Source organism: Sceloporus occidentalis, unplaced genomic scaffold (assembly GCF_023333645.1).
Source record: "Sceloporus occidentalis isolate IW3139 unplaced genomic scaffold, rSceOcc1.0.p SCAF_3, whole genome shotgun sequence".
Lineage (NCBI taxonomy): Eukaryota > Metazoa > Chordata > Lepidosauria > Squamata > Phrynosomatidae > Sceloporus > Sceloporus occidentalis.
This window is the reverse complement of record NW_028316983.1, coordinates 203,462,102-203,488,227: the sequence shown is the minus strand read 5'-3', so window position 1 is coordinate 203,488,227 and position 26,126 is coordinate 203,462,102. Positions and strand designations below refer to the sequence as shown.

The 26,126-nt window shown below is 39.6% G+C and overlaps 1 protein-coding gene across 3 annotated transcripts in view; it reads right to left on the bottom strand.

Annotated features, from left to right (window-relative positions):
• LOC149317364 (sodium/potassium-transporting ATPase subunit beta-1-interacting protein 3) overlaps window positions 1–26,126 on the bottom strand; it is a 308,744-nt gene that overhangs the window by 16,089 nt on the left and 266,529 nt on the right. Inside the window, exon 5 of one of the 3 annotated variants that reach the window (XM_089518886.1) lies at window positions 4,928–5,035. The exons of 1 other annotated variant lie outside the window; for it this stretch is intronic. In XM_089518886.1, the coding sequence (XP_089375012.1) occupies window positions 4,964–5,035 (72 nt within the window). In that variant the 3' untranslated portion in view covers window positions 4,928–4,963. The remainder of the gene's footprint in view (window positions 1–4,927; window positions 5,036–26,126) is intronic. One more of the 3 variants, XM_089518885.1, reaches the window with a different exon arrangement.

Below are 26,126 nucleotides of genomic sequence, written 5' to 3'. Positions count from 1 at the left end.
AGTGAATCCCAAGACCAATATATATTTAAGATAATTTATGGTCAGGTCATGTCAGGAGTAGAACCTGATTAATTAACTCTGTATTCTATTCAACTCGACACATGGCCTCATAATATATAATTACATCTTATTCAAGGGTACAGTATTAAAAGCAATGCTGCTCTTAAGGTAGAACTTACGTAGAGGTATAGTGTTGAAACAGCTTTTAGAGTGGAGAAATGCACTGAAAGCTACAGTATACACAATAGGCTGGCTTCCTGCTATACATGCACAAGTCATCCTACACATGTGGGATGAATTATTTGTCTGTATTCTGCTGACAATGGCAGATGTGGAGCTGCACATACAGCAATGTTGTACATTGTGCTTGTGTATTTGCAAACTGGGGTTGTGCACTGTAGCTACACATTGCACAAGGGCAGTTAGTCTTCGGCATGCATTTTACAATGTTTCTGTTCTGCCTAGGGTTGTATAGTGCTGGTGTGAGGTATATCTGCATGCAGATACAGTATTCACATTATGCTGAGGAGATGTTCAATTACCGTCAGAGAGTATAGCAGAAGGAAGTGGGGGAACCAAAATGAATTGGACTGCTTGCATCTTTTAATAAAATTATTTATTCTGAGCTTCATTTTAAACCTTCTCTTGTATTTTCTTTTAACATTTCTTCTTATGTTTTCTACCTTTTTATGTTTCCTACCAGAATTTTTTTTAAAAAAAGTTTAATTTCTTCTATATTTTCTTCAGAAACACTACATCTTGCCCAATTTCTACTTCAACCACATTAAACTATGCACTTATAAATATGTTTAGGGTGTATGTATGATTTTCTAATTTAAAGGTATATTGCAATTTTAATTTTGCTAGTTACCTATGTCACAACTATTATCATTACATTCAGTGATATATCAGAATCACTACTTATGAGTAACATTAGCAGAAAAAACATTACTAAGAACTTTGTATGGTGTGGCATGGAGGTCAATGGGGGTGTATGATATCATGATTACTTCACCAGGTGACACCAACCGTAGTGATGCCACTGAGTCTGAAAGGGAAAACAGTATGAGCAAAAGGAAAAGAAAGGGTATAAACTAGAAAAGGGATCCAACTATTCCTATTGGAACCCAGCTCCTAGAAGCATCAGGCATCAATGGTCAATGATAGCAAGATCTATAGTCTAACAATTTGGGCACCACAGTTTACCACATCTTAGCAAGAGTTTATTGCTTCCCCACCAAAACACCCTCCAGCCAGTTAAACTAACAAGACATTTAGATAGTCCACTAAATTGTTCGGTAAATCATAAATGTCTTCTCCTGTGGAAACTTTGTTCTAATATGTCTACAGAATTGTACTTCAAAAACATTCAGTCAGATAAATTAGAAAGTCTCGTGTAGCACATTAAGGAGAATAATGTTAATATTAATTTTTTAATGAAAATGTTTTTGATGATTAAAAATTATCCAGGGAAAGTTTACATATCACCTAGCCAGGGATGTAGCCAAGGGGGGCATCCGGACCCCCCCCCCTTCTGTTATATACAATGAATGGTGTATGCTGCTGCGCCACTGCGCCCAAGCCTTATTATAATGGTGGCACTTAGTTTGGACCTCCCCTTCCCAAAATCCTGGCTATGTCCCTGACCTAGCAGTATAAATAGTGTTCCAGATGCTGGCAGAATGGATCTCCTTCTACACTGGTAAAGCAGATTATGGGAAGGGGGAGTTAACACCATGGCAATGGTGTCATAATCATGGCTAATTAGCAATCGTAAATACAAAACAGTTATGGATGAACAAACTAGGTAATTGTTTCATATTTACAAGCACTGTTTAGTCATGATTGTGATACTATTGCCATTTCTCCCAAACCTAATTTTCGGGCATCAGCTGCATGAGGAGAAGGAGATCCATTCTGTTGGTGACTAGAGCACAAGTGAATTTCGATCAGGTTTGGGGAGTTAGTCCAGGAGAGGTTATTTTTTTATTTAGCAGTTGATACAGGAAACCAGTAATCATTTTTACAATTAGTGGGTAAAACTGTTACTGTAGCTTTTGTTTTTAAAACCAATTTATTTTCTCTAATGCTTTCCTTTGCCTGTTTTTTCTCAAACGTATGAAAATGCTACAAGTGTTTCAAAATAAGCATACATAAAATACAGCTATTTTGTAATGTCATATTGTTTCCAAAGAGTTATCAATGCTATCAAAGAAAGAATATGCATGTGTATGTAAAGGCTAATCATATCTCTATGCTGCCTTTCTATGGTGGCTTCAGATTCCTATTTGCTTCTAGGCTATAATTCTAACAAAGATAACAAGCTTTTGAGTTTGCTTGTTCTATGAATGCAGATTTCACTCTGTATAGCACTGACTGAAACCAATATAGCTACAAATAAAGGAATGACAAATGAAAGGGAGTAATAAATATAAATAGGATTTTCTCATTAGACTTGAAGATGAAAAGTGCCAGCCTGTTTCAGAAGTCTTTTCTTTAATGCATCTTCCCATCATACTCATTCTAAGCTACAGCAGCTTTTGTATTGTACTGGCACATTCCTTCACTCTTCTGCATTAAACTATGCTCAACTTTACCCATCAAAATATGTGCAGTGATAACAAGAAACAGAAATACATGGAAGTGGCTGGCTCTGGGTAACTCATTAGTAGACTCATTAGTAAAGTCAAGAATCTGGGAGCAGCTCTCTAGTTATGTGTTTTCTAATGCATTTTTCTTGTAAACACACTGATTTGCTTTATGGAACAGGGGTGGAGAGAGGATTTCTAATCCTTTGCACCCCATTCCCTAGATGAAATTCACTGGGCCATGGATATCAAAGCTACTAACAGCTATTGACTCTATGCATTAGTACTTTTTGGAGACAATGGCGGGTTACAAACTGCCATAAAATACGTATTGACTACGTATTAGGGTTAGGAAGGGGCGGTGCTTCCGCACCCCCCTAACCCTAGTACGTAGTCAATACGTATAATATGGCGGCGGCCATTCCACACAGCCGCCGTCATATTGACGTAGTGGACACTGTGCGTCCGCACGTCACATGGCGCTTATGATGTCGCGAGTGCGCCATTTTGGAGCTTCTTTTTTGCTCCGCAAGGGAGTCGCGCGGTTTGGCTGCTGCGGCTCCCTTGCAGAGCAAACAGCAGCGCCAGCAGACCGCCGCTTTGTAACGCTCCAATGGCAGCCAAGGGGAGTGGGGAACCAGAATGTTTAGTGGGAAAACTCACTCAGTTCTATATCCTGATCTGGATCATCTCCCCTCTAACTTGAACAAACTCTGGGTCAGATACTGGAGATCAAATTGAATCTTCCACACTTCTACATTTTTAGCAAACCTTAGCTTTAAGGGACACCTGTTACAGATCATGACCATGGTACAAGAGAAAGATGTGCAGAGGTCAATATTATGGCTTATTAAGTTTATTTTTCCCGAGAAGACTATTCCAATGAACCTCTATATTCCTTTGGGGAAAACTGAAATAAGCACACTTACTTTAGGATTTCAGATGAAAGTTTTTCTGAACCATATCTTAGAAAGGTTACTTTTTTAAACCACAACTCTTCGAACCAGGCTAGCAGGATTATTCTGGAAACTATGATCCAAGATAATAATCTTTCCAAGCTCCAATTTGAATCTTGCTACCAGGGATTCATTTTGCTATCCAGAATTCATTAATGGAAAATCATGATAAATAAAGATGGACTCTCTTATATAGGCTGTGAGAAATGACCTATGGCTCTTTTTACTTATGTCTCTCAAAAGGCAATGATTCATACGTGTACATACAAATATTTAAATTTATAGTGCAGTATATCTCCACATAAATAACAATGTGACATATAAATCCAAAAAGGCAATAGCTTTAAAAGATCATTCTTTTGCATATTCATTGCCTTTTCATTAGTGATCCCTATTTAAGCCTTAAAAAGCCATGAAAGAGGTGGTTGTTACTTATTTTAAACCTTCCTAATAAGCTCTAATCCAAGAATTTTTGTGGGTTCAGTAATACAGGGATATTTCATTAAGGAGACTCTCAAAGGCCAATGACTCTAGGTTTACTCTACAATAAATTAAACAGTAGCTTTGTAAAATTTTGAGAAAGCATGAAAGTTTTGTGCACATATAACATTTAAAGGAATATTAAGCTGCTATAGATATGAATGCACTTCAGAGAGAGAATATGAATGAAGAGACAAAGACACACACACACATTCTCCCAAGGATCAGGCTGACCTGTATAATGAATAGAACTGTGCTTTGTATATTAAGTAAACCAGAACATTCAGATAAAAGAAACTGGTCCAATCATAACAAAATGGGTATTAGAATTATATTGTTCCTTAACGCTATGTTAAGTTAGTATTATCTGTCATATGTTTCGCTTTTCAGAAATCATAAAATGTACTTCAGAACCTACTGGTCAAACTGGGAAGGGAAATGGAGAGCACATTAGCAAATGGATACTATATGTCAGAATCAAACTGCAAACTGCACACTTGAAAATACAGTCGCCCCTCCATTTTTGTGGACTTGAAATCTGAGTCCCTCACCCGTTTGTGGGTGACAAATGGAGGGTGACAAAATGAGGTGCACTCCTGTGGCGCGTGCCCATGATTGTCCATGGGCATGCACCACCATTCAAGCCAATGGGGTGTGCATATAGGCAAGTTTCTATTTTTGCAGGGGGGCGATTGTATTGTTCCATTGTAACAGTGTTTTATCACTGTTAATCAAGCTGGCATGCCCAATATTGGTAGGTCTATTTTAAGTGAATATGGTGTGTATATGCTGATGTTGTTAGTGATATCAGACAGAGTCCTCTGTGTTCAAAGCAGGATGTTTTTCAGCAATATGCACTTCCAGCCCTGTATAGTTGACTACTAGTGTAATACTAAATCTCACCCCAAGACTGTGGCTCCAGAGATGGGAAGGTGTGTATCAGTACTTACAGCTGTCCTCTTCTTCCATGAAAACACTGATCACGTAACAGGCATAAACAAAACCAATCAACTGCGGGGAAAAAAAGAAAGGGGAGAAATAGCATTACTCACAAGTTTACAGTAAACACCAAGGGCAGGATCAAGGACACAATCAAGTGAAAGTAAGAGGGGACAATTTTATTTTTCCACTCCAGTTTTCAAATTTGTGCTATAGAGGGCTGGGAAAATCTCTGGAGCCTGTTTTGGGGTAAATCTGAGGAGAGGGGAAAAGAAGGAAATTCTGTTACACTGGCAGTAGAGATTAATAATAATAATAATAATTTGTTTTATTTATATACTGCTATTCCAAAGATCATAGCGGTGAACAGCAAGTAAGCTAATTAGCAAGTAAGCTAATTTGCCCCCAACAGTCTGGGTACTCATTTTAGCAACCTCGGAAGGATGCAAGCCTGAGTCGAGCTTGGGCCCTTTTGCTGGTCTTGAACTCGCAACCTTGTGGTTTTTGAGTGAATGGCTGCAGTACAGGCATTTAACCACCCTTATCCAGAATTCTGAAATCCAAAACAGTCCAAAACTCAAAATTGTCCATGGGGGGGGGGGGGGGGGCTGAGATAGTTTGTTTTCAGATGATTCAATGTATGCAAACTTTTTCATGCACAAAATTATTAAAAATATTGTGTTTAAATTACCTTCAGGCTATATGTATAAGGTGTATACAAAACATAAATGAATTTCATGTTTAGACTTAGGTTCCATCTCCAAGATTTCTCATTATGTATATGCAAGCATTTCAAAATCTGAAACAATCCAAAATCCAAAGCACTTCTGATCCCAAGCATTTCGGATAGGGGAAGGCAACCTGTATAACATCAGCATTGTGTCATATTGTGTAGGCCCAGCATTCTGTTCTAAATTATTCATACAGTTTAGGTATGAAAAGGAGAGGATAATAATAATAATAATAATAATAATATAATAAAATCTTTATTTCTAGCCCGCCTTTCCATAGATCAAGGCGCGTTACAAGATGCAATAATATACAACAGCATAAAAACAGCAATAAAATGAATTAAAAAATTACAGACAACAACTTCCAAAGCTAGCTCAAGTACAAATGCAGTGAAGGGAGAGCAGGAATTACATCGAATCAGGGGAAAGCTTGCTGAAAAAGGAAGGTTTTAGCCCCTTCCTGAATAGGTCAAGGGAGGCGGCCGAGCGGAGCAGATCAAGCAAAGGTATCAAAGACATGTAAACAGAGCAAATGGAAGAATTCTAGACATTTCTCATTATCAACATTTTATGCTCTGCAATGCCAGAAATATGGAGACAAAGAAAATTTCATGGCGGGGAGGGCACAATTCTTATTTGGGGGCAACATTGGGTGCATCTACATTGTAGAAATTAATGCAGTTTGACACCACTTTAACTGTCATGGCACAATCTTACAGAATCATGGGATTTGTAGTTTTGTGAGGCATCAGCATGCTCTGGCAGAGAAGGTGAAAGACCTTGTAAAATTATAAATCCCAGGATTCCATAGGATCACTTCAACTGGTCATGAATTGCATTATTTTTTGTAGTGTATATGCACCCATCTTCCTTCTCCCTGCATAAATGCATCCTTCGGCTTTTTAGAAAATAGACCATATTTTTAGTATCCTGAGATGTCTTTCCTTTTTCTTCATGGACAATAGTAACATTCACATTACCGGCATTATATAAATAAGTAAAGAAATAATATTCCAAAAGAATATTAGCTTTAAAAATTAATTTTATGGATGCAATCTAGAGAAAGTAGTGTCTACCAAAAGTCCACTATTATTAATGAAATTTAACTATTTGTGGTTAAGCCTCATTTATTTCAGCGGGATGCAGACATTGCCATTCATTTCTGATTTGCATACAATAGTTATGACTGGTGTTTGATTTAGAATCTGAACAACTTCAAACATGTTTCTAGGGATGGAAAGAATATTTCTGGCCAAAAATGGGTTTCCTCACAGTTGAGAAATGCAGTCTCAAAGAAGAAGAATGTTAAGAATTTTGTACAATTTTTGCCCATTAGTCAAACATCCAAAAATGTTTGGGGAAATTATTTTGTGCAGAAATACACAAGGTTTTTTTTTACGTGAGAGAACTATGTGGTTTGTGCAACAACAACAACAACAACAACAACAACAACAACAGCCCCCTCCCAAAATAGTTTCTTGGCAGCCACATTTGTTCTGCACAACATCTTAGACTGGAAAGAATTAATAAATAAAGAGAAAGTAAAATAATCAAATATTATCATCCCTACAGTGTAACTTGCATAACAGAATGTACTGAACACTGTTTCAAAACATACTAAGCAGCCCAGAGATTCACTGTTTCAGGCATTTGATTTAGTTGCAATGGGAATGCTGTGAGTTAGAAAATTTTTAAAGATCTGATAATTAGATATTGTTAATATATGTATAATCCATTACAGAGAAATCAGACACACAGAGAAGAATCTTATATTTTGTATTAGACAGAACTATGATAATGTCTAATTCTACTGTCCTATGTGCTACAGGAAAGAAAGAGTAAAGGGGCTTGGGGAATCTAGTCATTTGTCTTAGCTGTCTTCCTATGACAGCCAAGAAAAGAAACCATTCCTCTGGGCAAATAAAATCTGTGAGAGTGCACTGCCCTAGAAATCTGCTTCCTGGTGAAGAAAAGACACTAATAGACAAAAAAATTATCAGGTTCTACAATGGAAAATTCACGCATGAATGCTAGCCATGTACCTTCCTGGGTACTTCCTTCACTTTTTTTTTTTTTGGGGGGGGGAGTGGGGTTCATTTTGTATTTGTATTTACCGTGACACCAAAGCTCTATGGCAGAGAAGACGAACTATCTCACAAACTACAAATCCTAGAATTCCATAGTATTGGACCATGGCACTTCCAAAATGCATAAATTCTGCTGTGTAGATGCATCCTGAATCTCCTTGAACAGGGTATGAAACCAGTGGTCCAGGAGATGCTGTTTGTTTTTTCCATTAAAGTCCTTCATTCTTTTGATGTTTAACTATGAACCCACATGTTTTTTTTCTCGGTACACACTGAGTGGTGTGTACATGGTGGCATAAAACCTAGGTATCTGTGGGCCCAGACAAGCCCAAACTGGTATGGCTGTTTTGTCTAGGTTTCGAAGGGATGTGAGATTATGACTTTCCTAGTTAGTTCAGCCTGCTGACAGTGTATGTTGTAGAGACTGTAGCTCAAAATGAGAAACAATGAAAATTTCATGTTGGTAAATCAATCATATTTACTTTGTACAGGTCATTCTGAATTAATACCAGGGGAGATGGACTGGATATTTCTGAACTTGAAGTTTTTGAAACACAGATTGTGTTAATTCACCAGTTTTGGAGCCAGTAGCTCCCAGTCGACCAATTGTCTTGAGGTTTTGATTGCCACTGGGCTTTCAGGGTAATCAGAAGATCCCTTTGTGGAGGGACCTGATAAAGAGAGAGCTTAATATCCAGCCCATGGAGTCAAGCTTTATTGAACCCAGCAAAGATGTCAAAATTATTCATGGATAATTGAGTTCACTGAGTTTTCTTTTAACAGTGAACTCACTTTGTTCTACCAGTTGAGACCAGGCAAATTGCCAGCAAAGTCTATTTTCATTAGGATGTTGAGAAAGCACGCAGTGCAAACCATTCACCCCACTGAAAATTAGTGATTAACTTAACAGCCAAGTAGACTTTTCTGACTACAGCCTTATTAACAAAAAAAGCAATTGGGGTAATCAAGATACCAAAAGTAATCTGTTGAAATAAATAATTTATACCATGCCATCAATAAAGTGAAAGGAAATGTCTTAATAAATTCATTTTATTAGTGTTCAGCTTTGGCTACTAGTATGTGAATATATATAATGAAAAATTACTACATTTTCAGAGTTTCATATTTGTTGTTGGTAGGGAGGTCATTTCACATACACACAGGTTTTTTTTTATTACTCCAAACTGAAATTCTGCTCAGGCAGATTTCCAAACACCAGGAGGAAAGTATTTGATTTGAGTGTATCTGTTTCACCTTTGGGATGGGGCCAAATAACAAGGCTTTGTGTTAACCATGAATTCACATGCTGTGTTCGAGTACATATTTCTGTGTGGCAACATGGAACCCAGAATTTCTGGCCAAAAACAGTCTGTAACAAGAACAGATGTTTGGCAAAGGTTTGAAGGGAATATGGGTTTGAGGAGGTCCGTAGTTAATAAATCCCTTTTGATAGCAAATATTAAAAGGTCAGACATGTATGCTGAGCTCTCCTCATTCTGATTCTGGTACTTGATTCTTTTTTTGTTTCTTTCCTCTTTCAGGTGAATAACTTCTAATTCATTCTCCTCTTGAACTAGTTTATTAGAGTTTATAGAGCAAAGCTCAGTCCCCTTGAGAACATCTCTCTCTAAAAATACTCATATAAATGTGTTCATTAGTGAGGATGTTAAAGTGCTGAGTGTCTTCATTTTGTAGCTCAGAAGGTATCCTTGTGTAAGACTCCTGATTTGATTTACCAAGCACTGTTAATAAGAGGATGCAGCTGGGAATGCCTTTATAAGATTATTTGAAGGCCACAACAGAAAGAAATATCTTTTAAAAAAGAAACAAAGCAATGTTTAACATAGGAAGCTGCCACATACTGAATTAGACATTTAGTCAATCCAGTCCAGTATTATCAACTGAGGCTTACACTGATTCGTCAGGGTTTTACAGCTTTATGCCTCTGCAAAATACATTTGATCATAATTACATTGTGAAGTGATAATATTAACAGATTTATAGAGTGCTTCTGTAAAATATGAGTGGACTGCTGGTAAAAGTGTAAATTAATAAAATGATGGATTGTTGTAAAAATACAGCTTTTTTTTCACCTTGCCCTAATTTGTATGTTATTCAAGGCAGGGCACAATAATTGATTTTCTACATGTTTTTCAAAAGAAAATGGCTACATTTAGTGTTCATATTTGTCTCTGGACTGGATTGTATCATGTCCCAAGCCTATAATTTATTCAGTGACTATAAGTATACTTGCCCTAAAAAGCCTGAGCTAGAAAGAAGTTAAAAGCTTCTAACTAGGTAGATGAAATCTGAGATTAGAAGATTGTGAGTTATATTTCATGGTCCAGTTGATACAACCCATCATTGCCTTGAGCTATTTAACGGACACATTGATTTTTAATATGATGTGAGTTTACTATTCTGTCTTGAGATGTCATGTTGATGGAATTAACTTAATGAACCTTCTCTAGCATGACAAGGAGACAGTTACCTCTTACCAGTATAAAAGGTAAAAGGTGATGGCATAGAGGGATGCTTCCTAGTTTGCACTATGACTTTTTGTCATATTCATCTGAAATAGAAACCTTCAGTCAAAGCACTTATGAGTAGTCCAAAACCAGTATACTAAATTTTCCACCAGAAACTCCAACAAAGCTTGGTGGTCTTCATTGCCACTTTATAATTACTTCAAAGACAGTAGTCTCTTGTACCTTCACATGTTTCTTAGATGAGAACCAGAGCTCAGAGTTAATGAGTCATAAATGATCTAGTAGCCTATAACTTGTAGCTGAGTTTTCTGTTTTAAAAGAATTAATGAAGTTACATCTCAGATGCAACATGACAGAAAAAGATGATGTTACTTTATCAATGTAATGAGTAATGGTTTTCAAAGCTACTTTTTAGGGTTATTTTTGGAAATATTTTCAAAGGATTCCCCCCCCCCCAACTCCAATGTTTTACCCTCTGTTCTTTTTCTCTTTTCCAATTAGAAATGGTAATGAAAAACAGAAGAAAGTAATAACCAGGGGGACATGTAATGCAATGAATTATTTTTCTAGCATTGCAATAAGTAATAAACGTCATAACATACTTTTAAAAACTAACTTTCCAACCACTGGTTCTCATCTAAGAAACATGTGAAGGTACAACAGACTACTGAGGTTCTAGAATTTAGATTTAGCAATCATTTGACCCTATAGCTGGCTGACTTGCACACTATACAACAAATCACATTACAATATACCCAACAATTAAAATGTTCCTTCATCTTTCTTATGGTATAATTGTCCAAATATTATTTCAAGGTCTTCACATAACTAAATAAAGCCTAGTTGTGACTGAACTAGAAAACTTATGTATTGAGAAACATGGTGGTCATGTGCTCAGCTTTAAGAAGGACCCCCTATTATTTGAACAGCTGGTGGAGGACAACCTGTGTTGGAAATGTGGCTGGTGGCATCTGGAATGTTTTAAAAGAAGTAGCCTATTAGCGTAAAAAGGGAAAAGGAAGGTGTGGGGGGGGGGGAGAAGAAGAAATGTGGCAGCACCTTTAATATGAACTGCTTTTTATTTTTGCATGAGCTTTTGTGGAGATAAACTGACTACTTCAGATGAATCCAAAGACATTTATATCCATGAAAGCTCACGCAAAAATAAAAATCAATTAGTTTTAAACATGTCGCTATATTTCTTCTTTCTTCTTTTTTCCCCTCCTTCCTTCCTCCTTTTTAATTTGGAAAAAGGTTTCCAAAAGATTTTTGTTAAATTTCTCATGACGTCTATGCCCCTTCTCATTCCAAACCATGTTTACTATGGCCCTAAGAATGCTGGTGAGGAAAGCACAGACTCTGCTTGTGCTTTCCTGGCGTGAGCCTGGGTGCTAACCAAGATCAGTCCTGGGACTGGTGCGGGGACGAACAGGTGTTTACACGCTAACCTGTCCCCATGCCATGGACCCAGTACCTCTGCCTGCCCTTCACCTTACTCTCCAATTACAGGTACCGAACAGACCCATCTCACCATGTCTGATGTGGAAATGGGGTTCCTAATTGCACCCACATGGTTTCTGCTAGTAGTTTTGTGTCATCTACATTTCATGACATTAAATTGAGACATTTTGTGTGTGTGTTGTGTGTCTTCACACCATTTTTGACTTATAGCAACCCTAAGGTGAACATATCATGGGGCTTTTTTGGCAAGATTTGTTCAGAGGAGGTTTGACATTGCCTTCCCCTGAGGCTGAGCACATGTGACTTGCCCAAGATCATTCATGGCAGAGTGGGAATTGAACCCTAGTCTCCAAACTCATAGTCCAATACTCAAACCACTATGGCTCTCTCAAGACATGAGGTTAACCAGCACAATGTGCTCTTTAAAGAAATGCCCATATATCTGACATTTCAGAAGCAACAAGCTTTAGTGGAATTATATTCATATTCTCTTCATACCCAGTTAAAACTGTATCTAATTTTTTTGGATTTAAAAAGTCTTTGAAATAAAGAAAATATGCCTGCATAATCTTAATAGTTTTGCTAGTTGTGTAAAAGGCTCCTATTCTATTAGTCTTACTAGTCTTAAACCTCTAGGTTCAACTACCTCAGGGTCTTCTCAGACACATTAACATTTAAGAGCTGATATAATACCACACTCTTTCAATGAACATTAATTTACAGGCAGGTCATGAAGGCTGGAGGAAACAAATGCTTAGCTAACTCTATTAATGACTGTTATTGAGCTCTTCTTGATACCTATTTACATGCCAAAGATAGGAATTCACTAGTAAAGAAAACCCTAGGCACCACTGAATCAACTTATCTTAGGAAATGTTCTCCGATCTAATGAACTGTGCCAGAGCATTTCTCTCTGCATTTGCCAGGCTGACTTTATTAGTCTCTCTAGTGAAACCTTCAAATAGGATTTTCAGAGAATCTGGGCAAAGAAATGTACTTCAAAAGCAAACTCCAGAACCTGAAAGCCACCTGCTTAGGCCTGGCAGTAATTGAAATTACACAACAATGCATCCAGACAATTCTTAGTACATGATATAAGCTTATAACAGTGTAGAAAGCTTCGCTTCAACCACCACATCAACAGGATCAAGCAAGGGTTTAATCTAACTCCAAGATTTGTAGCTATGGTGGATGTGAGTCTGATATAAACTGCTTTTCATGCCATTTTGAACCAATAATTTCTTCTTGGGAACTGTTGTTTTGCTCTCCTTCTGCCTAGAGTTTTGGGACATTAAGGGTCAGTCACCTTCAAAGAAAGCAGGAACTTAGGAAATTCCCTGAATATGAACAGGTAGAAAGAAAAAAAGATTGTGAATAAGAGTGAGTACAGAAAAGCCTACATCTCAACACTGGATTAGCAGAGGTCACAGAGTCCAAAGAGCTTGGAAATCCCAAAGCCATGTTTACTCAGTCTGTTTTAAAATCTGATTGTCTAGATGTCAAATATGTTTTGACTTTTCACGACTCTTTAGACTTTTCTCCTTACGAAGTTCTGTGTTTTGTGTGTGTATGTTTTACATTGGGGATGGACAAAGAAACAAAAAGTGAACAACAACCTGGCCAGATATTTGGCCATTAGGTCTGCAGCTACCCTAACTCCTAGGATGGAGACTGCATCCTTGCACACATATGCTAATGCAAATTTCTGTTGCTGAAATTAATGTACATCTGGTACACTTGTAGAAGTTTGATCACTGTGTCATGTGTTTATCTTTTAAAGATGCTTCCATGCTATAATGAAAATTCAAGATATTCAGTAGTAGTTAATTAGAATTTTACAACAATTCATTCATAGCCATTGACACTAATATATATCAGAGTTGGGTTAAAGCTCCCTCCATCATTACACTGTGACATTCTTATAGCTTTTGGCAGAGTTTTAGGGATGCTGGAAAGTTCCTGCATGCCCTGGTTGAGAATTGTGAAACTAAAATGTGGGCACGACAAGGAAGAAGAGATACACTCACCAAGGAAGTAAGTGAGTAAAAAGGAATGTAATAAAAGCACAAATAAATGAATACTTATAATAAGGCTAATAAAATCCCTTGAGATTAATTCCAGCATTGCATATACATTTCCATATTCTCGTGCAAAAAGAGAAACAGTTAATGTATTTTAATTCCTAGTTTCCATAATATACCTGACTGAACAATCTTACTTATACAGATGCCTCCTGGAAGGTTCTCTATTAATCACTCTAATTACAAAAAACATTTCAGTATGTATGCATTGAAAATATTATTTCAAAAAAATAAGAAATAATATTTTCAATGCATATCTACTGAAATATTCAGCCACAAGGGTCATTGCTATAATAGCACTATCCTGGTATTTCCAGTTCAAATTTCTACTAGAGAGCTTGAGTGCTGTGTTCCCAGTGGGCAGAAAAACTATCAAGAACAGCAATGGAGCAATGCTTTCTGTCAGGCTACACTGTCTAATGAGTTTCAGAGACTGACTTTGTAGGTCATGTGTAACCCAGTATGATCTTTTACACTACTTTAGAATGTCACAACTTATAAACTTAAAAGATACTGTTTTCCCCATGTTGGGTTTACAGTAGCAATTGCTGTGCCATGGAACTGGAGCAGGAATTCAAAGAAATGCTGTTAAGTCACAGCCAAACGCCAAGGACAATCCAGTTTTGTAACAAAGACTATTACACTGAATCAACAAAGCTGACAGGGACTACTGGCATTCCAAGTAATTTTGTTGGTAATAACTTTTTCAGCAAAGTTTACCAGCAGGGATTTGGATTGTCACTGCATTTACAATATTCTCTGTCTACATTTGTCATATTTTAAAAGTGTTTTCTGGAGAAAATGTGAACATTTCCATTACAGTAGCAATGTTTTACTTTCCTTGTATGGATTTTTCTTAGGTTTACATAGTATCTATGTGTTGCCAAAATTTCATTGGCTAATCATAAATATAGTATGGTTGGGTAGTCTCAGCAATAGTCCTGCTTTTAACTGCACATTTTCATGCAAGCCATTTCATTACTTTAGCATAATGTTTAATTGTTTATTGTTTTTTTCTGTGTATCAATATCACTGATTTTTGCAAAGCATGAAAGAATCCAGAAATGTACATCATGATTCCTCTGGTTATCTCACTAGATTCAAATAAAACTGCAAAAACAGCTATATCATAGATGATCTATAGCTTGCTAAAAGGTTGGATTTTAGAATGAAGATAAAACAACAACATATTTCTTAGAAGATTCTATAGGGTTATGGTATACTAACCATTCTGCTTTTCTGATAAATCAAAGAGATGACCCTCTATTTTAAAAATATGATGAGATATTTTAGAACAGAAAATATATTATATCTGACTATTTCCCCCATGAGCTCTGAAAAGCAGAAATAATTTCATCAGGACATGAATGGAGGAAAGTTCTATTGGCCTTTAAATAGTACTGCTTTTTGTGCAAGCTAAGCAGAACCTAATGTATACTGAATGACATTATTATTAGCTTAATTTTTCTATCCATTTTCTACAGAATGGCCCTGTTTTTATATATTGCCCTCTCAAAAAAGGAAATGCATCACTAAATAAGAGAGTAAGAGAGATTACAAGTCTGATTAAAATTTGCATATGCTAATGAATATGTGAATACGAATATGAGAGCCAGTGTGGTATAGTAATATGACTCTGGAGATTGATTATTTATTTATTTATTTATTTAGCACTGTAGATTTGCACAGCGCTATACATAAAACAATAAATATATATAAGAGATCACGGTTCAAATCCAGCTTGGCTATTTAAGCCCACTGGTGACCCTGAGCAAGTCACACTCTCTCAGGCTCAGAGGATGGCAATGACAAACCCCTCTCAGATTAAATTTACCAAGAAACCCAAGGATAGGTTTGACTTAGGGTCACCTTAAGTTGGAAACTTGACTTGAAGGCACACAACAATGAATATGTGTGGCTCCAAATTCCAAAAAATAAATAGAATTTAATTATAAGTTCAATAATCGCACCACAGTGGAAATACAATAAGTAAACTGCATACCTGCTAACTCTACTTGTAGGTGCTAATGAGAAACTTTATTTATTTATTTAAATTATATTCCACTTTTCTCCCAGCACTGGACACAAGTAGACAAAGTGCTTGGCTTCCTTCTTACAATATTTTATTTGGGCAAGTACAAAAGTACAAAAAATCAGGTGTGGATCGAACCACCCTTCAAGCAGAGGACGACTTTAACTAAGGCGGGTTATAGACCGCCCATTTGGGGCGGTCTGCACCCGCCCCTTTCCCCGGTGTATCGGGGCTTTAGTGTGTAGAGCGGCAGCCGCTGAGGCCCCAATCCGCTGCTTTTCAGGCTGCGGGGAAGCAGCAAAACTTCCCGCGGCGGCAGGGAGAAGAGAAAGGGGCCGCTTGGCCCCTTTCTCTTTTAGTCCGCTGGGCGCAGCCGTCTGAAGGCTGCGCCCAGCGGACTAAACCAGGAAGGAGCTCCGAAACGGAGCTCCTTCCTGCTCCGTGTTCAGGGCGCACTAAGCGCCCTGGCGCGGAGCAAGGACGTCACATCCGCGCCGCCCTATCTAGAGGCAGCGCGGCCGTGACGTCTTCACGGCGGCGGCCGTATGGAAGGGCCGCCGCCGTTTAGTGCGTGACGAGCAAGGACTAGGGTAACCCTAGTGCATGCTCGTCACGCACTAAAGTGCCAGTCTGTAACCGGCCCACAGGACTGACTTCCAGTCTACTTGGGGCTACACTTGTGCCAAGTTCAAAAACTGCAAATGGTACAGAATATGGTGGCCAGGTTGATCACTGGATCATCTAGGAGCAATCATATAACACCAATATTAAAGTCACTCCACTGGCCACCTATTAGTTTTTGGGTACAGTACAAGGTGTTGGTTATCACCTTTAAAGCCCTACATGTCTTGGGCCCAACTTATTTAAAGGATTGCCTACTTCCATACAATAAGCCTCATGTTCTCAGGTCCTCTGGGAGGAACTTACTGCAGCCTATGAAGACCAGATTGACTGCGACCTCCCAGAGGGCTTTTTCTGCAACCGCACCCAGACTGTGGAATGGCCTGCCGGATGAGACCTGTCAAATCACCATTCTTGATAGCTTTAAGAAAGCTCTTAAGACGGATCTCTTCTGGCAGGCCTTCCCAGAATAAAACACTTGGCTGTGTAGTTACCCCCACATATATCTGATGACGCTGCCTACCGCTATTGTTTTAATTGCTCATGTAATTTTAACCTTATAATAATAAATGCTTTATTTGTATACCGCCCTTCTTCCAATCAGGGCGGTGCACAGCATAGTAACATATACAATGTACAATATACAAAGACAATAAAACAGTTTAAAATATACCTTAAAAACAGTTACTAGCCAGCTCAACATTGGCTATCGGGGGGGGGGGGGGGGGCTAACTAGAGCTCGTATCGGGGAACGCTCGCTTAAACAGGAAGGTTTTTAAATCCTTCCTGAACTGGACTAGGGAGGTAGCCGAGGGAGCTCTATGGGCAGCGTATTCCAGAGGGTTGGGGCCGAGATGGTAAATGTCCTCCTTGCAGTGGAGGCTAGTCTTGCCCCAGGTACCCTCAATAGCTGCTGCCCAGATGTTCTGAGTGTGCAGGGCAGATTGTACGGGGAGAGGTGGTCCTCAAGGTATCCTGGGCCCAAGCCATGTAGGGCTTTATAGGTTATAACCAACGCCTTGTATTGCGCCCGGAAGCGAATGGGCAGCCAATGCAGATCTTTAAGTATGCATGTCTATCTGCCTGCACAATGACACTGCAAACAAACACATCTGGATAAGAATCAAAGGGGAGGGAAACAACAAGGGTGTTACGGGGGGAGTCTACTACAGACCCCCAAGTCAGACTGAGGAATTGGATGATATCTTTCTAGAACAGATGACCACACAGTCAGAAAAGAGAGATGTAGTAGTGATGGGGAACTTCAACTATCCTGATATTTGCTGGAAGGCAAACACAGCCAAATCCTCAAGGTCTAGCAAATTCCTCACTTGCCTGGAAGACAATTTCATGGTCCAAAAGGTGGAAGAGGCAACAAGGGGTCAGCTATTTTAGATCTGATCCTAACCAACAAGGATGACTTGGTTAATGAGGTGCAAGTGGTGGGATCATTAGGTGGAAGTGACCATGTTCTCCTGGAGTTTGTTATACAATGGAGAGGAGAAGCCAGGCAGAGTCAGACACGCATCCTAGACTTTAGGAGAGCGGATTTAAGTAAACTTAGAGAAGTATTGAGGGTGATTCCATGGTCAGAAATACTAAAAGATAAAGGAGTTCAGGACGGATGGGACTTTCTCAATAGGGAGATACTGAAGGCACAATTTCAAACAGTTCCAGTGAGAAAGAAAAACGGGAGGTGTCTCAAGAAACCAGGATGGATGACTAAGGAACTTTCAACCGAGCTAAGTTTGAAACGGAATATGTATAAGAAATGGAAAAAAGGGGAAATCACGAAAAAGGAATTCAAAGAAATAGCAGGCATGTGTAGGGGTAAAGTCAGAAAAGCTAAGGCGCAGAATGAACTCAGGCTTGCTAGAGAGGTTAAGAACAATAAAAAGGGCTTTTTTGGATATGTCCGCAGCAAGAGGAAGAAGAAGGAAACGGTAGGGCCACTGCGTGGAGAAGATGGCAAAATGCTAACAGGAGATAGAGAAAAGGCAGAATTACTCAACACCTTCTTTGCCTCAGTCTTCTCAGAAAAGGCAAAGGGTGCTCAACCTGAGGATAATGGAGCAGAGGACAGAATAGGGGAATTTCAGCACAGAATAAGTAAAGAGATAGTAGAGGAACACCTTGTTAATCTAAATGAATTTAAGTCTCCGGGACCAGATGAACTCCATCCAAGGGTATTAAAAGAACTGGCAAAAGTAATATCGGAGCCATTGGCAATCATATTTGAAAACTCCTGGAGAACAGGAGAGATCCCAGCAGACTGGAGGAGGGCAAACGTTGTCCCCATCTTCAAAAAGGGGGAAAAAGAGGATCCCAACAATTATCGTCCAGTTAGTCTGACATCAGTTCTAGGAAAGATTCTGGAGCAGATCATTAAACAGAGAGTTTGTGAACATCTAGAAGGCAATGCCATAATCACAAAAAGTCAACATGGGTTTCAGAGAAACAAGTCATGCCAGACAAATCTAATCTCTTTCTTTGACAAAATTACCAGCTTGGTAGATGAAGGGAATGCTGTGGATATAGTATATCTTGATTTCAGTAAGGCCTTTGACAAGGTTTCCCATGACATTCTTGCAAACAAGCTTGTAAAATGTGGGCTAGACAAAGGAACTGTTAAATGGATCTGTAATTGGTTGACCGGCTGAACCCAAAGGGTGCTCAACAATGGCTCCTTTTCATCCTGGAGAGAAGTGACCAGTGGGGTCCCACAGGGCTCTGTCCTGGGCCCAGTGCTATTCAACATCTTTATCAATGACCTGGATGACAGAATTGGGAGCATACTTATCAAATTTGCAGATGACACCAAATTAGGGGGAATAGCTAATACCCCAGAGGACAGGATCAAGATTCAAAATGACCTGAATAGACTTGGAGGTCTTTAAACAGAGGCTGGATGGCCATCTGTCAGGGATGCTTTGATTTGGATTTCCTGCATGGCAGGGGGTTGGACTGGATGGCCCTAGTGGTCTCTTCCAACTCTACGATTTTATGATTCTATGATTCTAAGTAACAATTATGCTAGGCTAGTTTTCCGGTGACAAACACACAGCCTGACTCAGGGCTATCCTCAGGGCTTTATGTACCTTGTAGAACAAACTACAACTTATACTCTGGAAGCATAACGTTTGTGAAACTAGAGTCACTTCTATACTACAATGAAGTAGTAAGATAGGACTTTGTGGAGGTCCTAATCACTGTCTATTTTATATTTCTGTATAAAACTTTATACATAAAGGTAGGAGCTAGAGGAACTACATGGAATGACTGATCTGTCCAAAACTGATTAGCCGTTTCCACACACTTCCAAAAAGAGCTTCCTAGAAGAGCTCTCTGCTCTTCTACACATGAAACATATCAAATATTTCCTTTAAAGGGAAATAATGAACTCCTTTCAGACAGCATAAATCTTAATAGTCCTTTTCAGATTCAATTATGGTTGGAAATAATGGCAGCTATTAAACAACTTGTGGCTTTTGTGTTTCATATTCAAAGCATTGAGACTGATTACTTTGCCTCTGCCTATAATACTTCATATTTTACAGGGAAAGTGGGTACTGTTAATAATGATCACTAAAGGCCTCTTTTGGCAACAAGAGGCTTTCTCTGTTTTTTTTTTTTTATGGCTAAGGAGATTATCACATTGGTTTTAAAGTGCCTTATCCCCTACGGGATAAAGCGCATTTAATTTTAAAACTGGGTGTTATTGCACTCACCGGTGGCTGGGCGAATACAACCCATATGCAGCCTGGATTCCAGCCACACTTATCCAGTGGCTTTTCAAAAATGGCAAAATCTTGTTTTTGAAAAGCTGCTGGATAAGCACAGCTGGGATCTGGGCTGCATATAGGTTGCATTCACCTGGCTGCCGGCAAGTACGATAACACCTGGTTAAAAATTAAATGCACCTTTATCCTGTTAGGGATAAGGTGCTTTAAAAGCAATGCAATCATCTCATAAGGTAGGCCCTATACAGACTGGCAGAAAGTGCTGGCCTGTGGGCAGAGTCTAGGCTCAGCATCCTGACAATGCTTGCCCTAACTCTTCCCCCATAATGGCATTTTGGCGTGCACCGGTCCAGACGGTGCACACCATCATGACACACCTTCGGCACTGTGTATTTTGGATATGTCATAAAGCCATGCGATGGTGGCGGCTGTGGAACCCCTTGGAGGAAGCAAAAAGGAACTCCTTTTTGTGGCTCCTTTTTGCGCTCTCCAGAGGCCAGATTGGGGCTGCAGCATGAGGTTGCTGCAGCCCTGATCTGGCCAGGAAAAGGGTGGCTGCATGCTTCCCCTTAGGGGAAATTTGTATAGCCCTGTAGTTACTAGTGAAATACTAGTATTCAACACTAGGTTTGCCAGAGTTAAAAACTGGAGAGGATTCCTGTACCTGTAAAAGTTATACAGAAAAGGGAATCTCAGCAGGTGTTGCTTGTCCTACAACCAGGTGACAAGCAACACCTATTGAACACCTCTTTTACATAACTGTTAAAGCTATAGGACCCCTCACCAGTTTTCAGTCTGGCAAGCCTACTCAGTACCCAAGCAATGGGTTTTAGAACAGATGCTAACCTAGGCGGGTTACACACCGCCATATAGTACGTATTGTATACGTACTAGGGTTAGGAAGGGGCAGTGCTTCCGCACCCCCTAACCCTAGTACGTATACAATACGTACAAGATGGCGGCGGCCCTTCCACATGGGCGCCGCCATCTTTACGTACTGGACGCATAGCGTCCAGACGTGTCGCGGCGCCTATGATGTTGCGAATGCACCAGCGGCGCCTCGCGACGTCATAGAGGCGCCGCAAAAAGAAGCTCAGAAACGGAGCTTCTTTTTTGCTCCACGCGGGAGCCGCACGGTTTAGCTGCTCCGGCTCCCTCGCGGAGCAAATGGCGCCGGCGGGGGAACGCCGCAAAGCGGCGGTTTGTATCCCGCCCTAGAATGTTTTCTAGTACACTCTGTGAAGGTTCTCTCTGTGACCCCCTCTATTCCTGCTGAGCTGGATGGGACTCCTTGAGATCATCTTTATCCAAAAAACAAACCAAAAACCCCCCAAAACAAAACAAACTAAAAAACAAAACAAACCTTGCTCCCACCACCCACTTAGTAACACATTGAACCACTGCTGGGGAATTCCACTGGTATTTGCAAACCCAGTGAAGAACTATCCAAGTTAAGGCATGTGAAACGGAGTGCAAAGAGGAAGAGTACTTTAAGTAAAAGCTTTATTCTAACAAAAGGAATTCTAGAGCAAATGATTTCACTATATGCAGGACCAGATTGTTCTACAGGCAAAGATAGAAAGTTGCAAAGTAAAATCATTTCAGCCAAGCCAGGAAAATAAATCCAAGATCCTGATGCCACTGACTGGTACATGTTCCTAACCTTACTTACAGATCAGATGGGATTTGTAGGCCTTGATGTTTCTGCATAGCTGGGTCCTAGACTCCATTGTCCAACTCCATCAGCCAGAGATAAAAGCCGCAGACCAGAAAAAAGCCACATGTAACCAGGCTTTAAAGAATCTCTGTCCGAGAACCATCTCAAAGATTTGCGCTTCTCCTCAACTGCTTATCTCATTGGGCAGTTGCTATCTCATCAGCTGTGATGGAATCCCTCATTAAAATGTACTGTACCACCCACACACATTTAACACTTTGTTATCTGGGAGGAAGGCTCTGATAAATGGAGGGATTCCATTTATCACACACTCTTTTGACCTATATCATTTGAGCTTTATAGCAGAAGAAATTAAGTATGTTAAGAAAATTCAAATTACTTGATTCTACAGGATGCAGCCACAACAGTTAAAGTGGCATCAAAGTGTTATAACTGTGTAAGTTGGACATATCCCTAGTTGCAGTGGAGATGGCTCTGGCAGAGAGCAGGATAGTCTATTTAGCAATTTTTCTTTTTAAATACAGAAGATTTTCACACTTGCCTGCATTGCTGCAAAATCGTCCTCCAAACGGAGCTAAAAGGGAAAACAAGCCCCTGTATGTGAAAGCCTGGGTTGCTGCTGAATCGCCATGGAAACGTGCCTCCCTCCTTTCTGTGCCTGAATCGTTCCTGGGGAGAGGAATTCTTCTGAATGCTAAGTTCGCGTTAAGAGGGAATCTGCTTCCCTTGCAACAATTCAGGCACACAAAGGAGGGAGGCACATTTCCATGGCGATTCAGCAGCGTCCCAGGCTTTCACACATAGGACCTTGTTTTCCCTTTTAGCTTTGTTTGGCGACAATTTTGCAGCGATGAAGGCAAGTGTGAAAATTTTCAATGAGACTGGTGAAAAGGGAGAACAGATAACACTGAATTTAAACAGTTTTAAAAATAAATAGAATAGGCACATAAAGGCTGTGATCCTACATTGACTTGACTGAGTACAACAATCTACCATTGTTATTCTTCCCCACTCTCTCTTCCCCATATGCAGAACCAACCTGTTGCCCCATGGCCTGTTATTTGGTGGGGGAACACAGGGCACCCAGAAATCCATAAAACATCCAGGCGGAGCTGTGTTGGCCACATAGCAAATCCAGTAACATCAAAAATCCACCAAATAGTGATACCTTTATTGGCTCAATCAAAATGCACAACATACATGTTGCAAGCTTTCGAAGCTCCACTGACTACTTTATCAGGCAAGGTGTCAAAAACCATATAGGAGAAAAAAAACCTGAAAATGTTAGTCATAGGCCTGCATTTTGCTGTTTCTGTTCTCAGTTCAGATGGTATGGTGGGGTATTTCTTGCAGGTGGCACTTCCTCCTTCCTAGAGATTCTCAAAGTCCAGGAAATTTAACATCCGTTTGCAACACAAAAAGATACCTCATTTGCAGTCCAATATGTCTCCATCCTGGATGGATGACATCCATCCAATGTTGCTTCAAAAGCTTGCAACATGCATATTGTGCATTTTGGTTGTTCAAATAAAGGTATCATTGTTTAGTGGATTTTTGATTTTATTGGATTGGGCACCCAGGCAGCCATCATCCTCCTACACCTCCAATGGGGGATTGGAAAAATATGATGTCCTCTCTGTGCTCCTAGCTGTGCTCCTGGGTGCGCCTGCCAGCCATCAAGTGGCTGTGGGGGCATGCTCTGACATTTAACAAGTTGATTGCATAGGTTGAGAGTATTTTTTGCAAAAAGGTACTGAATATTACTTTGAGCAATAAGGAGCTTTAAAATATATGCATAGGGTAGCTGGGGGTTTATGATTCCAGTCAAAGCATCAGAGCTGTGTCACCTATCACCTAAGTAGACATGCTACACCAAACTTTAGTGAGCACCCTTGTGCTGGCAAGATGGGTCTACTATTTTCCTTGGCAACAAAATATTGCACACCAAGGCAAATTGCTTGTGGATTGGTACTTAGATGTCTTGTCCAATACACCTACTACTGGAGAGGCTCACTGGGAAATTTTGGCCCATTACAGACTGCCCAAAAGGGGCAGTCTCAGGCCGCTGCCATTTGCAGCGAGGAGGAGTCGCAGCAGCCAAACCACGCAACTCCTCCGTGCTGCAAAGAAGGAGCGCGAAAATCGCGCTCCTTCTGGTAACCTGGAAGAGACGCCGCAAGTGCCAAAGCGTGCACTTGCGGCGTCACTTCCGCTGCATGATGTGCAGACGCAGAGCGTCCATTACGTCAAAATGGCGGTGGCCGTGTGGAACGGCCGCCTCCATTTGTTACAGACTCTGTCCATAACAGGGTAAGGGGCGTCTAGAAGAGACGCCCCTTTTTCAAACTGGGACGTCCTGAGGATGTCCGAAATGGCGGTTTGTAACCCGCCATGGTTTCTTTGTATAAGCCAATCTGAAGTATGTTATTAGCCAGCAAAGCGAGTTCAACACAATAGGATAGGAATGGAATGACAGAATATGAACACCTTGGCTCTCTGGGCCAGCTATAGATCAAAGTGGACTTTGAAATATTCAATGTTCATAAAGTCAGTGAGCAGATATAATTTTACAGAGGAAAAGAATTAAAAAATTGATAGCAGAAAAGGACAGCAAAGCATAATTGGACAGAAAAATACCACTTTCTTTCTCTCTGAAGGAACTTATAATCAAACAATATATCATAGAAATGTTAATGCAACATCACTGCAGTGTGCTAATGAACATCTTTAAGATCAAGGGAAGAAAAGTGTGTGTGTAGCAGAACAAGGATTTAAGACATGAAGGCTAGTGAGCTGCTGCTTGTTCTGACAGTATGTGTTTGCACATGTATACATAAAAAGAACAATATGGATTAAAATTAAATGGGAGTGTGACCAGGGAAGATTTTCCCAAACCATAAAGCTCCATATTCTTACTTTCTGCCAAACATCACAGAACTCAATTTTTCAAATTAGTTTTTATACAGTTGCCCGTCCTATATTCATGGGTCCTGTGCAACCATCCACAGTTGATATCTCACCCACCCTAAAAAGTCCAAAAAGCAAAACTTGATTTCACCATTTTATATAAGAGACACAATTTTACTACACCACTGTATATAGTGAGATTTAAGCATGCATGGATATTAGTAACAACCACAGGGGGTCTTAGAACCAAACCCTAACAGAAACCAAAGTCTCACTGTAGTTCATGGTAATGCAATAACAAACAGTAGCTGTAGCCCATTACATTCTTCTCTCCTTGATTTTTTGGTGTGAGCCAGCATCTCGGCAGTATGGCTAAGAACTGAATGGTTTAGAAGAGAACTTCCTATTGGATTATGAAGCAGCTGGCTTCAAACTTTTCTTTCCAGTGAGGAAGAACTCTCAGTTTGAGACAGGTGAAGAATCAACCTCAGATACTAGCTGGTACTAAAAACTGAATGTAGCCTATTGCTTCTGATGGAAAAGCACATTTTCAAATATGCTGAAGAACAGAATTGAGGCCAAAGAATTTAGGAAGATATAATTTTGCTGTTTAATTTCAACCAATCAATTAAATTCATCCTATTAAATTGCCCCTGAATAAAGTCTGATAGTCATCTGGGTTAGATTTCAGATGCCAAGGAGGCTGGTCATTACATATATGGGACACCATTAAAGAAACTTCTCATTTCATAAGTATTGTACTTTTTCCTACACAGTCCACAGTTCTCTAATGTAAGTAATTAACACAGTCTTTATAAAAAATGAAAGGAACTAAGATGCTTATACCTCACTTGTGTGGTGCTTAAAGAGGAACCATTTGATTAATTCTTGACTGAATTCCAGCATGAAATTTGCCTTTGATTTCCACTTCAATTAATTTCCTGTCTCCTACAGTTTTAGGCTAGTGCAGTCCCTTAAACAGAAGGACCTAATTGACAGCGGATGCTGGAAGCAGCCTCTGTTCAAGGATGTCTCGGGTGGGAGACATGTCTGTTGCATTTTAGGCTTTTTCATGAAAATGACTTTAACTATAGGAAATCAATGCTACAAAGTAAGAGCTTGTGTGATCACATAACTGCAATTAAAAATATGGCAAAGATATTTAAGCAAAATCTTTAAGAAGATCTTACATTTACAAACAATTCCACCAGCCTACCAGCTGGCAAAGTGCAACCTGTGGTCCACTTGTGGCCCTCCACCTAGTTTATTTTTCATAATTTTGTTAAAAATTATTTTAGCTGATGTCCCCTTACCTGCTAAGGGCTATGTGGATGGG